The 17,423-nt window shown below is 40.3% G+C and overlaps 1 protein-coding gene across 21 annotated transcripts in view; it reads left to right on the top strand.

The window, feature by feature from the left end:
• Positions 1-17,423, top strand: part of PTK2 (protein tyrosine kinase 2) — a 430,903-nt gene that overhangs the window by 106,417 nt on the left and 307,063 nt on the right. For 6 of the 21 annotated variants that reach the window (XM_030546404.1, XM_030546397.1, XM_030546393.1 and 3 more), the window contains exon 1: positions 8,478-8,818. The exons of 2 other annotated variants lie outside the window; for them this stretch is intronic. In XM_030546404.1, the coding sequence (XP_030402264.1) occupies positions 8,716-8,818 (103 nt within the window). In that variant the 5' untranslated portion in view covers positions 8,478-8,715. Of the gene's footprint in view, positions 1-8,471; positions 8,819-17,423 lie in introns of those variants that run through there. 13 more of the 21 variants (XM_030546399.1, XM_030546392.1, XM_030546390.1 and 10 more) reach the window with 7 other exon arrangements.

Raw genomic sequence — 17,423 nt, 5'->3', positions numbered from 1 at the left:
GCTTTTTCACATTCTCATCTCAACAATGCAATATCAATTAGTGTTGAAGTTACTGCATGATACTAGTTAGATTCCAACCATCCATTCCCCAAGAAGGAAAATGAAATGTATAATAGTTACAAAGCTTTGGAAACTGAAAGCAGTTTTCAGAAACCAGTGGAACTTGTAGATGGACCATGAGCATTTGACATGTACCTGTTGAGTTTGATTATTGTTGGCTGTGTTGTCTAAGATGCTTGTATTTATTGGATAACTGAGCTTTTGGCAATTTAGGGCAGTACTATATTCCATATATTGTAAGATTTTTGTTACGAAGGTTAAACATTATAGACTTGGTTATAGGGAGTCTTGAAATATCAACTACTAGACATTTTATAGGTAAATGTAGCCCATAAAGAATGCTAAAGAGTGTTCTGTTTTCTGATTGTAAGCACAACAAAGCTGTTAATGAAAATGATTTTGTGTAGAATGGAGACAGTTTAGATTGGGTGAAGACAGCTTTTGATAGCTGTAACACTGCAGTAAATCACTGTCTCAGGAATTGATGCCTGAAGGCATACTGTGTTGGTATCATAGGGCTGTAAGAAATGCAGGTGAACTTCTCTGTTCTGCTTGTGTGGTGAACTGGAAACCATTCTCAAGAGTATTATGTGGACTCTTTATTTCTCCAGATGAGTCCCTGATAAAGGAAACATGAGAGGAAGTGGCAGAGAAGTGTAGTTGGTTTGCCCACAAGTAAATCTGTTACGATTTATACTACCAAAAGTTTATGCAGTCCTCATGTCTAGCTGAAGGAATAGCAAATCGTTATTTAAAGAATAATACAATAAAAATGAAGCTACCTCAGGAGTTATTCATATGTTTGCTGCTGCCCCATCTTATGCTAGAGCCACACATGCATGGTCAGACTCCCTATTGCTCATTGTGACAAGGTGAGGAGGTAATATCCTTTATTGGACCAACTTCTGTTGGTGAAAAAGACAAGCTTTCTAGCTGCGAAGAGCTGCTCTTCATGTCTGGGAAAGGTACTTCCAGTGTCATAACAAAATGAAAGATGGAACAGATTGTTTAGCATAAGTTGTTAGCACATGTTATAAGGGACCATTCAAGTAGACCAGCCCATTAACACCTCTGCAGTCATAGGGCAAAAAGAGGGGGTTAGTGGATTGCAGATTGTTATAATAAACCATAATCCAGTGTGTCTGGTCAGTCCGTGATTTTGAGTGTTTAGCCGAGTAATGAAATTAAGCTCCCAGGCTCATCTTTGGAAAGTATTGGGCAGGTTTCCTTTGAGGATGAAGACTGATAGGTCAGATACAGAGTCATCGCTTTCTGAAAAATATTCACTAACATAGTGGTTGTCTGGTATCACCCACATAGTTGTTATTGGGGCATTTAATGCACTGGATGAGACATAGCACATGTTGTGATAGACATGTGTAGGATCCATGAATCATGCAAAGTGTGTTGTGAGGGCTTATAGATCATCACAGCAGTGAAGATATGTCTGCAGATTTTCCATTTGTTGTTCTGGCAGGGTCTAAGTGCTGATTTGAGTTCGGGTTTCCTGGTCTGCGGGGAGCTGTCTTCTGATGATGAGCATGGAGAGGTTGGCAGGTTTTTTGAAGGCCAAAAGTAGGGGTTCAGGGAAGATTTCCTTCAGGATGGGTTCTCCATTGAGTATGGCTTGATCAACACCCCCCACAACACACATTTCAAGAGATGAGCCTAGGAGCTTAAAATCAATAAACTGTAACCCACTAACCCCCTCGTTTGGTCCTAAGGCCATGTCTACATCTAAAATTTTGCAGCGCTGGTTGTTACAGCTGTATTAGTACAGCTGTATAGGGCCAGCGCTGCAGAGTGGCCACACTTACAGCAACCAGCGCTGCAAGTGGTGTTAGATGTGGCCACACTGCAGCGCTGTTGGGCGGCTTCAAGGGGGGTTCGGGGAACGCGAGAGCAAACCGGGAAAGGAGACCAGCTTCGCCGCGGTTTGCTCTCGCGTTCCCCGAACCACCCTGCAAACCGCAGGGAAGGAGACCTGCTTGTTCGGGGAACGCGAGAGCAAACCGCGGCGAAGCTGGTCTCCTTTCCCGGTTTGCTCTCGCGTTCCCCGAACCACCCTGCAAACCGCAGGGAAGGAGACCTGCTTGCTCGGGGAACGCGAGAGCAAACCGGGGAAGGAGACCAGCTTCGCCGCGGTTTGCTCTCGCGTTCCCGGAACCACCCAGCAAACCTCAGGGAAGGAGACCCGCTTGCTCGGGGGTTCGGGGTACGAGAGAGCAAACCGGGGAAGGAGACCAGCTTCGCCGCGGTTTGCTCTCGCGTTCCCCGAACCACCCTGCAAACCGTAGGGAAGGAGACCTGCTTGTTCGGGGAACGCGAGAGCAAACTGGGAAAGGAGACCAGCTTCGCCGCGGTTTGCTCTCGCGTTCCCCGAACCACCCTGCAAACCGTAGGGAAGGAGACCTGCTTGTTCGGGGAACGCGAGAGCAAACCGGGGAAGGAGACCAGCTTCGCCGCGGTTTGCTCTCGCGTTCCCGGAACCACCCAGCAAACCTCAGGGAAGGAGACCCGCTTGCTCGGGGTTCGGGGAACGCGAGAGCAAGCTGGGGAAGGAGACCAGTTTGATTACCAGAGGCTTCCTCAGGTATGCTGGGATACCTGCTTATTCCACGGAGGTCAAGAAAAGCGCTGGTAAGTGTCTATACTTGATTACCAGCGCTGGATCACCAGCGCTGGATCCTCTAAACCCGAGACAAAACGGGAGTACGGCCAGCGCTGCAAACAGGGAGTTGCAGCGCTGGTGGTGCCCTGCAGATGTGTACACCTCCTAAGTTGCAGCGCTGTAACTCCCTCACCAGCGCTGCAACTTTCTGATGTAGACAAGCCCTAAGACTGTGAAGGTGTTAATGGGCTGCTCTATCTTGACTGGTGCCTTTCTTATGCTAAACAATCTATTCTACCTTGCATTTTGCTGTGATGCTGGGAGTAACTTTCCCAGACTTGAAGAAGAGCTCTTCGTGGCTCGAAAGCTTGTCTTTCTCACCAGTGGAAGTTGGTCCAATAAAAGATATTACCTCACTCACCTTGTCTCTCTAATATTCTGGGACCGACCTGTCTACAGCTACACTGCATATTGGTCACAGCATCATTCGACATCAGAAGATTCTCTGGACTGGGATCGTTTTTTGAGAAAGATTTCTTTAGCAGTAGCTTTTGTGGGAGCTTGCATCACCTTCCCTTGCTTCCCCCCTCCCCCCCCCCCGAATCTGAGATTTACGGTGAGAGCAATGAGCTATAACTACATCACAGTGCAGCTGCTGGAGGGAGATGATTAAAACAACACACCTGTGCCATAATGGTAGAATGGCCACAATTTGTAAGCTGAATCCTGATGGACAACAACCAAAGCTCATTGCCACAGTCTCTCCCAAACAAGTTTCATATCAGCTCATTCTAAATATAAACTAGTCCTCAAAACAAAGGGCACAATGAAACAAATCAAGTAGGAACTTCAGTCAGTCCTCAGAGACAGCAAAATCCACAGTGAGCAACTCAGAATTGAGGAGCTAACACTAGTCATGAAACCTTTGAAACATGGCAAGGCAGCTGGATTCAATGGTATATCTGATGAATTATTGCTGAACTTCTGGATGAGACCACAGAAGTGGCTGTTTGACTTCTTTAATTCCTGCATGGAGACAATGCACATACTCAGGCTGTGGAGACAAGCCAAAGTGTTGACTCTACTCAAACCACCTAGACACTAATTCTGCAAATAGCCGTCACCCAATATTCTTATTTTGTTCAACCCACAAGGTGAATGAGTGGATGTTTATAGGTAGAATAGCGCCAATAGTGGAAGGGTGGCTGACTGATGACCAAGTCGGTTTCCTCCCAGAACATTTATGCTGTGGCCAAGTTATAAACCTAACTCAGTACATTGAAGATGGCTTCAAAACCTGTAAAATTATAGGGGCTGTTTGTTGCTTTGTTGGCTGTTTATGTCACTGTGAGTGATCATGACTTCTACTGAAATTGGCAAGAATTTTGAGAAATACCAAGATGGACCAGGTCATCTCCTCCCTGATTGAGACTCGACAGGTTCTTTCTTGAGATACGTGGTCAGAAAAGTTGTTGGCATAGTTGACAGGATGGACTGCTCTAAAGTTTGGTGCCATCACCCTTGCTATTTAATATCTTCATGAATAACCAACCAGAATTCCCTGATGTGCAAAGATTCATTTATGCAGATGATCCTTGCATCGCTACCCAGTCAGAAACATTTGAGCACATTCTAAGCAGTTCACTGAGTATACTTGGAAAATAGTACTGCACATGCTTTCTGTTCCTGAATGCTAATCCCGTAACAAAACTCATGTGCGACTTCCACCTGAAACACCATTAAGCAAAAGCTGCAAATATTGCGGGATGGTACTATGAACATCCGATGTACCTAGGGGTTACATTAAACTGAACACTGACGTTCAAAGAGCACATCAAGAAGCTGAAAAAGAAAGTAAACTCCAGAAATTGTGTCCTTCAGTAACAGGCTAGCACAAAATGGGGAACTCACCCCAAAACACTCTGAACAACTATTCTTGCACTTGTGTTACTCGACTGCAGAGTACTATGGCCTAGTATGGTATTGCTCAGCCCAGGCACATAAAATTGATATTGAACTCAGTCAATCCTGTAGGATAAATACAGGGACTTTGAAACTGAACCTCACCCTGTTATTATACTGTCCTGTGAGGATTGCATCACCATCAATGGATGGGATGCTTTCAGTAAAAAGGGGAAGCAAAAACAGGTGCATAATCCAAGACATCTGCTGCATGGATACACTTTACCATCTATGATGCAGAAGTCCAGAAAGAGCTTTGCCTCTGAAAATCCCTTAACCCAAAATACCACTGTCTACAGAGAACAACATGACAGGAAATGTAGATGATCTTGGAGAACCTGGTTCCTTCAGAACAACTCCCTTCAGGCACTGAACTTAAATGAAAGCACTGATATACTCTGACTCGATCGAGAGCTGAGTTGGCAAAGACTGCTGACAATACTGCTTAGTGGATCTGAGGGTCCGCTGCAAATGTGAATGTGGCGAACTATGCAAACGCATGAATGCTGCCTGATGCAGTGCCCCCTGTCAACAGCTTCAGGTAAAGTTACTAGTACTGAAAAGTCATGATTGTGGTGGGAAATGTGTGGCCCTGTAGCTATTGCTGTTTCTCTTCTGATTTTCCCTGGCTCTAAGGTATTTAAAGAGTTGTCTGGTCACCCGTCTGAGTCAGGTCTATACTGAAAAGACAGTGGTGTGATTTTTAAGGTAGAATGCTGCCTTGGCTTCTTTTTGAGTTGTGTTCTACTGTAATGTTTTTGTTAGAAAGGCAGATGGAAACACACAAGCAGGTTTGTTTAGTTTAAATCCTTGCACTATAGGACCGTTTAGTCTATTTTGTAAATTATTATTTACAGATTTAAAAAATATGTTTATAATAAATATGTATAGAACCATTGAACAGATATTAAAAATTGTGTTACTGGTTTGGTGCAAAGCTTTGGTTCTCACCTTTCCCCGTACTGTAACAAGATATAACAGGAAAAAGTCCTGGGAAGAGGGTGGTCGAACCCTCTGAAATCCATTTGTTCAGTGTCACTACTTCTTTATTAATGTCCATATAAGCTTTAAAAAACATGAGCCAGTGCATTCTCTTCATTCAGATTCTTCTTGATAACCCACTTTCCCATAAACTTACCCAATAGGAGTTTTTATTCTATTAAAATAACAAATAACAAGTCCAAAACCAATCTTGCCTCCTGGATTTACTAGAACATCCTGTTAAGTGCTGTCTTCTGTATGCATCTCTTTTGGACTGTAAACTCTTCATGGTAGGGAACATATTATTTATTTGTATTCCAGTAGCATCTAGAGGCCCGAACCAAGATCACTGCTCCATTTTGCTTGAGGCTGCACCTACACATAGTAAGAAAGTTCCTGTCCTGGGAACTTACACTCTGAATAGACAAACAGGCAAAGGATGGGAGAAAGGAAATACTGCCCTGAATTTATAGATGGGGATCGAAGGTAAAAAGAGACTGTGACCTCCTCATGGTCATAAAGAAGGTCAGTAGGAGAACTGGATATTAAAATGAGCTTCCTTGAGCCCCTGACCAGAGTCTTAATTACAAGACCATCTTTCTTCTGCCTCTTATCTTTGCCTGTTGCACAGAACCAAGCACATTATCAGCCCTGAACAAGTAACAGTAACAATAACAATAATTACCTTGTACCAGGTATATGGCTGAAATGAACAAGAACTGTTACCTGTACTATTGCTTGTGGTGTTATGTCCTTAAAGGTAAACATATAAGAACCCAGAGTTGACAGGATTTGGATGCTTCTGCAGTACTGTGTAGTTTCAAAAATTTTCAGGGGAGGAGAGACCCTGCATATCCCCAAGTCTCTTTGGCTCTCTTCAGCCCCAGAAAGAGAGCCATTTGGTCATTGTGCCTGGGCACTGATGCAGAACATCTGTGGCTTGGTTGTGCTCTAATCTCTATTTTTGCAGTGGATAACTTTTCTTTTAAATTAAAAAAAATATACACACACACACACACACACTCTCTCTCTCTCTCACTTTTGGAAGGAAGCAACAGTATTTGTTACCTAGAGACTTTAAATGAACCTTTCTGGATGTCTGCATCATACTGTATTGAGAATCCAAAATGGCAGTGATGTAATCTGTAAGCACATAAAATTAATTAAATATGTAATGGAGAGTATTGTGGGTGCTGTTACACCTAGGCAGTTGAGTCAGTTTGGTGATTGTGTTAACTTAAAACTAACTCTTTTGGTAATAGTCTTAGTTATGTAAGCTCTGTGCCTTACTATTGAAGATTGTATACGGTGGTGTTGTAGCCATGCAGGTGCCAGGATACTAGAGAGACAAGCTGGGTGAGGTAATACCTTTTATTTGTCCAATTTCTGTCTGAGAGAGAGACAAGCTTATGAGCTAACACAGAGTTTGTCTCTCTGACCATAAGAAGTTGGTCCAATAAAAGATATTACCTCACTCACCTTGTCTTTCTATTGAGGACTGTACATTAGAGATGGCTAATATGGAATTTATGAATAGTTTAATGATAGGAATGGTATATTTTGTCCCTAAGAGTTTATAATATTTATTTAGGCTGAATCTACTTTTTTGTTATGTTCTATAATGAAACATATGTTTGTAGTGTGTACTGTGGAACCTTCCACTAGAAGAGAGAAGATGGGAGTTTTGTAATTTTTGTTTGTCTACATACACGCTATACACATATACAGGTACATCCTCACAATAGTGCACATAGCTTGTTATAGAAAAAGGGTTCTACAACACAGTTAATAAACATTTCATTTCAATATATAACATGAACAGGTTATTCAGCAGAGATGAATTTTACGTGGTATATTGCATGTGCATAAATATATATTAAACATAATTTAAAATATCATTTTTATTCCTGGTGCCCAGACATTGAAAGAAAATCAAATCTATCTTTTGTTTACTGTTTATATATGAAGTGTAATGTGCAGTTAGAGAAGTATATGTGATGACCTATGCCTTCTCTCAGCTGCAAGAGAATAAAGTAGTGGTCATATTTTTAGAGGGGAGCTAGCTATGGTACTGATGATAGTGGACATTGTGGTGTCCTATTTCCTTAGGGTTAGCTCACCTTTCACCAATGTTTTGATCTATCATTGTTTCTCCTCTTGTTTAATTTTAAAAAATGCAGTTAAGTTAGATTCCTGATCTAGACTCAATCCTGCTTCCATTGAAGTTTAGGGAAATTTTAATCAGCTCTTACTGTATATTTTATAAAGCTAAATTTATTGTAAAATAGTCTCTAAATCTGATGGAAAGTATCAAGTGAGTAGGCTTTTTTATTTTTATTTTTTGTATTGTTTTGTTTTTACTAAAACATATTTGTTCTGCTGGATACTTCAGGATATTCATTGTTCAGTTTTTCATTGTTCGTATCTTATTAGGGAAGTTATTGAAAATCAAATGTCAGGATAGGTTGGTAAAATACCAGAGGCAAAAACAAATTTAAATTTAAATTTGTTGAATTTAAAACAAAAAATGGTTGGGAAGCACCTCTACAGACATGACCTGGGTCAGGCTTGATTTGCAGCTTAGTCAATTTTAGAATCTGCTGTCAGTTTTGTAAACAGGAGTCTGCTGTGTGAATTGAACAGAAGGGTGAGATTAGCATATTAATAAGGTGCTTGCTAATCGCCTTCCCTCCTGCCCCTCCTTCACTCCCTCCTCCCTCCTGAATGAATCTAGGAATACAGACACACACACACAGTCACATTACTGGCTGGTAGCATTCTGTTCAGTAGCTCACCCTGGAAAAGGATGGTTGGTGCTTTAAATTGTTGAGGCATGAGACGATTCTGTAACTGAAAGGCATTCTTCATGCTGATGGAATATATTACCAAAGGAATACTACAGTGTTTTGCTTCTACCTTTCCTTTAAACTAGATGAAAAGAGACCAAATGTAGGCAAGGTTAATAGTTTTCTCCTTGCTTGTGGATTGAATACATTCAAGTGGCTGGCTTCCCAGCCCCCCTGCAGGAGCAAATACTATTGGAACACTGAATTGGGACATTGTATGCTGAAGCCTGGCTTGATCTCTATACGATTGTGTGTATGTTGTTGTTGGAATTGGCAGGCCAACAGGCCCGGAAACAAGCAGGTGCTATCTATATGGAGAAAAGCGGCTGTAGTCCATTCCCAATATGCTGGGCTAAAGGTACACATGACTTAATTATGTTTTTTTCTGTGTCAAATTAATGTTTTACCACCGGTGAGTAATAGTGAAAGAAAAAAAATTAACACAAAATACAAAGTAAAATTGATGTATTCCGGTCATGCAATTCTAAGGTGAAACAATCAGCTGAATCCTCTTTCACCTGACAGCTGTAATGCTTTTTCTTAAAAAATGTTTTGAAATCAGTGAAGCACCATTATTTTAGCTATTTTGTTTTTAGTTTCACTGATCTTAATGTAGAGATTATTTTGTTTTAATATTTGTGCAGTTTTAAAAACCACTGATGAATCTATTCCTGCCTTTCACTTTCCTTTGGGGAGAAGTTCTCTATTTATTTTCTTTAAAAGTGCTGATTTCAGTGAAACGAATCATACAGTATGAAAGACTGACGCCTATTATTTGTTTTCTTGATGGTTGAGAAGTTATCAACATTTATTAGCAGTAATAAAAATAACAGATTTGTACTTTATAACTAATGTAATGATAGGAGCTGACTAGAAATTGAGCAATAATGGGGCATAAGGACAAAACTTACACAGTTGGTATATTTCAATTGAATGTCAAGGTATTAATATTTACACTATAGTTCAGAAGACATTTGTGTACTTCCTACATGGATGGTGGTAACAGAAACCACTGCATATGTAAAAATATGTGTGGGTCAAACACAATTGTATGCTAGCAAAATATAGCTAATAGCAAGAAAACAATCTTCTTTTGGGAAAAGAAGCAGCCTGTAAAATAACTGACAGTAAGTATAGATTTGGGGTTTATTTTCATATTCACATTCATCTCAATGTGGATGTTTAAAAGAGTAACGACATGAAATATTGCAGTATTGTTAGCTTAGATCACAGAGTGATACATTTAGTTCAGAAGCTGTAGAGGGAAATAAGTACATGTAAAATAAGCAGATGGTAATTCTGAGGTTTGTAAGCAAAACCTACAGAATGTCTAGTAGCTAATACCATGTTTGTTGGCCTAGATTAAATTAATGGTACCTTTATTTATTTTTATGTTAAAAAAATAAATCCTTAAACATGGACATACTGCATCACTGCCATTGGCTTCATATGTGATCTGTGCGCCTTAGCCCTTTTGTGCCTCTGTTTCCTTGTTTGTGAAGTGGGAATAATACTTCTCTGTTTCATAGGTCTGTTGAGGGTAAATTCATTAAGGTTTGCTAAGTGCTCAAAATACTATTGCAATATGCATCAGAGAAAAAAACCCTATAAGCATTAAACAGCCTGTGTGAGAACTTGAGTACCACACACTGATAGTATCTGAGAATATACAGAGTATGCCATTTCACTATGAAGTAATATTTGACAAAAGCAATTAATTGCATTTATTTTCAGTTAATCTGTACTTTACTGTTGTTAGAAAATTGGTGAGAGGAGTTGATATAAGGATGACTTCTATTTATATATCAGAAACTACATAGCTATGGCACAGTTTGGCCTTAGGATTCAGTCCTTGTTCAGTGACCCAGGGGTCTAAACTCAGGGTATGGCTACACTTGAAATTTCAAAGCACTGCTGTGGCAGCGCTTTGAAGTGTGAGTGTGATCGGAGCGCCAGCGCTGGGAGAGAGCTCTCCCAGCGCTGCACGTAAACCACATCCCTTACGGGTGTAGCTTGCAGCGGTGGGAGCCGCTCTCCCCGCGCTGTGGTGCTGATTACACTGAGGCTTTACAGCGCTGTATCTTGCAGCGCTCAGGGGGGTGTTTTTTCACACCCCTGAGCGCGAAAGTTGCAGCGCTGTAAAGTGCCAGTGTAGCCAAGCCCTCAGGTGCTTTCACAGGGAATAACTTTCAAAGCTTCTGTCCATATCAGACATGGCTGTAATCAGTTTTGTCTACTAATTTTTTTGCCACTAAGATGCACCAAATTTGTGTACAGCTTTAAAAGAATATCACTCTTTTTCTTATAATATTTTATAATTGAAGCTCTTGAATACAAGTGGAAAAGTCAAGAGAAAGCTTTCCAAAAGGAAATAATGAATTTTGTTACTTATTAGAGGAACTAGAAAACTGTTGATATGGCATATTTGGTTTTGATTTTTTTATTTCCTTTTGCTTTACAACCTTAGAGGCACCACAGCAGGCTAACCTGTCCTTCCAGCTGAGGATTGCTGGATGCAGCTCACACTGGAGTAAGTCAGTGTTGCTCACTGAGCTACTAAACAAATGAAAAGCTGTTCCTCCCGCACACACTTTCCAGTGGCTGAACACGCTTCCTGTATCTAATGAGATCCTGTAATATAATTTCTTTGAAAACTTCCTTATGCAGCCTTCTCTTTCCTGAAATAAATTAAGAACAGTCCCACACAATTCCCTTTTTTGTTTTGATTCAATATAAGTGGGAATTAAAGGTTATGAGATATGAATCTGGGAATATCAGTCATTTCTAGAATACACTATACCACATCCCCACCAAAGAAAATAAGATAGAAGAGAAATTGCTTGCACTGTTTTTGCAATTGGATGATGACCGTTCTTCAGCTGACGAATACTCTGTGTACTGTTCATCAGCTTAACCTTAGGGCAATGAAACTGATCTGGCCTACTTTGATAAGGGCTGTGAGATATCTACAGTCAAGGAAAGGTAATCTGTTAAAGAAATAAACATTTAGATGGATGTCTTTATTTTGGACCATTGATTTTATAGCTCCCTTCACTACCTCCAGTATAAATACTATGTAATTCACATCTAACATTTCATCAGACATTTGGTAATGTGCCCTAATGTCTTAATTCATGTTCTTGATTTTCCCCAAAAGTCCCTAATTCAGTGGTGGGCAACCTACGGCCCGCCAGGGTAATCAGCTGGCAAGCTATCATAGCTTATTTATATTTGAGTGGCTGTCTACAGCTCCCAGTGGCTGCGGTTCACCGTCCTGGCAAATGGGAGCTGCGGGAAGCGGCGCGGGTCATAGGGATGTGCTGGCCGCCGCTTCCCGCAACTCCCATTGGCTGGCAATGGCGAACCGCAGCTACTCGGAGCTGCTGGCTGCCGTTCAAATGTAAACAAACTGTCTGGCAGTCCACCACCAGATTACCCTGATGGGCCGAAGATTGCCCACCACTGTCCTACTTTCTCTGTTGGTAATTATTTGTTTGAATTTGACTGATAAAGCTTTAAGTGCACTATACATAACCCAGTGGCAAGCACTGATTCCTTAAATGCTTCACAATATTTCACTAAACCCTATTCATATTCAGTGTGTTTGTTCAGAACAGCAGCTCCTTTCTCTTTCGTTATTGTTTTAAGACCTTAAAATCTGCTTCCTACCTAGTCACTGAGTGCTGACCTAATTGCAATTAGTTTTCTCTGCTGCCAGATCTATGGCACTACCCTATAGTTCATGTAGCTGTTGACCTTTCCCTGTAATCAGCTATTCACTACTTACTTTCTGTACAAAGTACCCATGATGAATAGCACTGTTCTCAAATTCTGCTGTGTTACACCAATGTAAATTCCAAGTAACTTAACTGCTGTTCATTTTTTCTCCAGATTCATGCCAGTCTGAGAGCAGAATTTTGATGGACAGGTTCATAAATAGGGCCCTACCAAATTCACAGTCCATTTTGGTCAATTTCATGGTCATAGGCAGCTCCCTACTCTAGGGGCAGCAGGGCGATTCCCACAGCTCCCTAGTGCTGGGGAGAGGGACCCTGGAGCTCTGAGTCCCCACAGGTGGTGGGGGCCCCAGAGCCACCAGCCACCCCACTGCTGTCCAGTCCCTTCCCATTTTTATGACTTTTACTAAAAATATTCATGACAAAATCTGAGCCTTAGCTATGAGCCATATGGTTGGTCTCCTTGTATGGGTCTTGTTTCTTGCTGCTGTTTTCTCTCACCTTCCTATGAAACATCAGATTGGGCACACTGGAGAAGGGACATGAGAAGGAGTGGACCAATGCTCTTGTGATGTTGCACTCTATTTGATTTTATGAAAATATGTTAATGTAACTGGAATATGCTTCATGCAAAAGGTCTCTTGTAAGGTATCATTACAAAGCTTATAATCTACTGAGTGTGATCATCCTATTTGTATAAATGTATCACTCTTGTATCTGAAACTAGAAATATGAAATATAACTCTGAGGGCCTTTAACCTGGTGCTTTTCCATTGTGAAGTGGGGGGTGGGAACCCAGAGGGACAAAGGATTCCTGCCTTATGCAAAAGATATATAAGTATATGGAACAGAGAAAAGGGAGAGCCACCATTAGGAATTCCCTAGCTACCACCTGAACTGGAACAAGGGCTGTACCAGGGGAAATGGTTGTGCCAAGCCTGGGAATGCGTTCAGTCTGTGAAAGAGACTTATTGAAACATCTTTCAAGGTGAGATTTTATCTGTATTCAGTTTGATTAAACATAGACTCGCATGTTTTATTTTATTTTGCTTTGTAATTCACTTTGTTCTGTCCGTTACTACTTGAAACCACTTAAATCCTACTTTCTGTCTTTAATAAAATCATTTTTTAATTATTAATTAACCCAGAGTATGTATTAATACCTGGGGGGGGACAAACAGCTTTGAGTACCTCTCTTTCAGTGCTGTAGAGGGTGAACAATTCATGAGTTTACTCTGTATAAGCTTTATAGAGGGTAAAACGGATTTATTTGGGTTTAGACCCCACTGGGAGTTGGGCATCTGAGTGTTAAAGATAAGAACACTTCTGCAGGCTGCTTTCAGTGAAGCCTGCAGCTTTGGGGCAAGTAATTCAGACCATGGGTCTGTGTTGGAGGAGACGGGCGTATCTGGCTCAGCAAGACAGGGTGCTGGGGTCCCGAGCTGGCAGGGAAAGCAGGGGCAGAAGTAGTCTTGGCACATCAGGTGGCAGCTCCCAAGGAGGTTTCGGTGATCTAACTCGTCACAGCTCTGTCTTGGATGCTTAGCTAGTGGGTCTTGCTCACATGCTGAGGGTCAAACTGCTCATCAGGTTTGGGGGCAGGATGGAATATTGCCCAAGATCAGATTGGCTTGGACATTGGGGATTTTTGCCTTCTTCTGCAGCATGGACCATAGTTCACCTGCTGGAATCATCACCTAGTTATTTCCCTGTCATTGCAGGGTCCTTGGTCATTTGTGGCACCTTGGCACACAGCTTAGTCTCCTGAGGACTGAACTGCTTTTGTCTAAATAAAGTATTTGGACTTAACGTAGAGGATTCTGGGTGACAATGTCTGGTGATATATAGGAGGTCAGACTGGATCATCTAATGGTACCGTTAGGCCTTAAACTGTTAAACTCTCTGTGTGTTTAGTGATAAACCAGTGAAGACTCGCTGAATAAATTCAAAGCTGCCTTTGAAAGACCAAATTATTTAAAGGGGGACTACACAAAAATGAGGACACCAGTTAAAAGGAAATTAAAGGGTACAGTCATAAAAGTAAAATGCCAGCAAGCTGCATGGAAACTTTTGAAAATCGCCATAATAGAGGCTCAAATTAAATATATATCCCAAATTAAAAAACATAGTAAGAGGACCAAAAAAAGTGGTACCATGGCTAAATAACTAAATAAAAGACACAGTTAGCGGCAAAAAGGCATTCTTTTAAAATTGGTAGTTAAATCCTACCGAGGAAAATAGAAAGGAGCATAAACTCTAGCAAGTCAAGTGTAAAAATATAATTAGGGAGGTCAGAGAAGAATTTGGAAGAGCAACTAGCCAAAAGCTTAAAAACTAATAGCAAACATTTTAAAGTACATTAGAACCAGGAAGCTTGCAAAAATGAGTGGGGCCACTGAATGATTGAAGTGCTAAAGGAGCACTCAAGGAAGATAAGGCCATCATGGAGAAGCTAAATTAATTTTTTGCATCAGTCTTCACTCTAGAGGATGTGTGGGAGAATCCCACATCTGAGCCATTCTTTTTAGGTCACAAATCTGAGGAACTGTTCCAGATTGAGGTATCAGAAGAAGAGGTTTTGGAACAAATTGATAAATTAAACAGTAGTAAGTCACCAGGACCAGGTGGTATTCACCCAAGAGTTCTGAAGGAACTTAGATATGAAATTGCAGAAATACTAAGTGTGGTATGTAACCTATCACTCAAATCAGCTTCTCTACTAGATGACTGGAGGATAGCTAATGTGACACCAATTTTTAAAAAATCTGCAGAGGCGATCCTGGCAATTAGAGGCCAGTAAGTCTAACTTCAGTACCAGGCAAATTGATTGAAACTACAGTAAAGAACAGAGATATCAGATGCATAGATGAATGCAATGTGTTGGGGAGGAGTCAGTTTGGCTTTGATAAAGGGAAATCATGCCTCACCAATCTATTAGAATTAGGGCTCTCAAGCGATTAAAGAAATTAATCAAATGATTAATCGCACGGTTAGATAATAGAATACCATTTATTTAAATATTTTTGGGTTTTCTACATTTTCAATTACAACACAGAATACAAAGTGTATAATGCTCACTTTATATTTATTTTTATTACAAATATTTGCACTATAAAAAACAAAAGAAATAGTATTTTCAATTCACCTAATATAAGTACTGTAGTGCAATCTCTTTATCATGAAAGTTTGAACTTTACAAATGTCAAATTATGTACAAAAAATAACTGCATTCAAAAATAAAACAATGGAAAAGTTTAGAGTCGACAAGTCCACTCCGTCCTACTTTACCAATCGCTCAGACAAACACATTTGATTACATTTGCAGGAGATAATGCTGCCCGCTTCTCGTTTACAGTGTCACCTGAAAATGAGACCAGACATTTGCATGACACTGTTGTAACTGGAGTTGCAAGATATTTGCATGATAGATGGGTTAAAGATTCATATATCCCTTCGTGCTTCAACCACCATTCCAGAGGACATGCATCCATGCTGATGACAGGTCCTGCTCGATAACGATCCAAAGCAGAGCGGACCGATACATGTTGTTTTCATCATCTTAGTCAGATGCCACCAGCAGAAAGTTGATTTTTTTTTTTTTTGTGGTTCGGGTTCTGTAGTTACTAAATCAGAGTGTTGCTTTTTTAAGACTTCTGAAAGCATGCTCCACACCTTGTCCCTCTCAGATTTTGGATGGCGCTTCAGATTCTTAAACCTTGGGTTGAGTGCTGTAGTTATTTTTAGAAATATCACATTGGTACCTTCTTTGCATTTTGTCAAATCTGCAGTGACAATGTTCGTAAATCAAACATGTTCTGGGTCATCATCCAAGTCTGTTATGGCATGAAATAAATGGCAGAATGTGGGTAAAAAAGAGCAGGAGATATACAATTCTCCCTCAAGAAGTTCAGTCACAAATTTAATTAACGCACTAGTTTTTTTAACGAACATCATCAGCAAGAAAGCATGTCCTCCAGAATGGTGGCTGAAGCATGAAGGGGCATACAAATGTTTAGTATATCTGGCATGTAAATACCTTGCAAATACCTGTTCTCACTTTCAGGTGACATTTTAAGTAAGAAGCAGGCAGCAGTATCTCCTGTAAATATAAACAAACTTGTTTGTCTTAGCAATTGGCTGAACAAGAAATAGGACTGAATGGACTTGTAGGTGCAAAAGTGTTACATTGTTTCGTTTTTGAGTGTAGTTATATAACAGAAAAAAATCTACATTTGTAAGTTACGCTTTCATGATAGAGATTGTACTACAGTACTTGTATGTGGTGAATTGAAAAATACTATTTCTTTTGTTTATCACTTTTACAGTGCAAATGTTTGTAATAAAAATAATATAAAGTGAGCACTGTACACTTTGTATTCTGTGTTGTAATAGAAATCAATTTATTTGAAAATCTAGAAAAGCATCCAAAAATAGTTAATAAATTTTGATTGGTATTCTAATGTTTAACAGTGTGATTATTCAACGATTAATTTTTTAATCGCAGTTAATTTTTTTGAGTTAATCATATGAGTTAACTGAGATTAATCGACAGCCCTAATTAGAATTCTTTGAGGAGTCAACAACGTGTAGACAAAGGTGATACAGTGTACTTGGACTTTCAGAAAGCTTTTGACATGATCCTTCACCAAAGGCTTTTAAGCAAAGTAAGCAGTCATAAAGTAAGAGGGAAGGTCCTCTCATGGATTAGTAACTGGTTAAAAGACAAAAAACACAGGGTAGGAATAAATGGTCAGTTTTCAGAATGGAGAAGGCAAATGGTGGTGTCCCCCAGCGATCTGTACTGAGAACAGTACTGTTCAACAAATTAATAAATGATCTAGAAAAAGGGGTAAATCGTGAGGTGGCAAAAATTGCAAACGATACAGAATTACTCAAGAAATCCACAGCAGACTGCGAAGAATTACACAGGGATGTCACAAAACTGGGTGACTGGGCAACAAAATGACAGATGAATTCCATGTTGATAAATGCAAAGTAGTGCACATTGGAAAACATAATCCCAACTATACATACAAAATTATGAGGTCTTGAGGTTACCACTCAAGAAAAAGATCTTGGAGTCATTGTGGCTAGTTCTCTGAAAACATCCACTCATTGTGCAGTAACAGTCAAAAAAGCTAACAATGTTAGCAAACATTAGGAAAGGGAATAGATAATAGAGAAAATATCATATTGCCTCTATGTAAATCCATGGTACACCCACAC

The sequence above is a fragment of the Gopherus evgoodei genome, unplaced genomic scaffold (assembly GCF_007399415.2).
Source record: "Gopherus evgoodei ecotype Sinaloan lineage unplaced genomic scaffold, rGopEvg1_v1.p scaffold_44_arrow_ctg1, whole genome shotgun sequence".
NCBI lineage: Eukaryota > Metazoa > Chordata > Testudines > Testudinidae > Gopherus > Gopherus evgoodei.
Note: the sequence above shows the minus strand (reverse complement) of the source record. Positions and strands in the feature narration are given on the sequence as shown.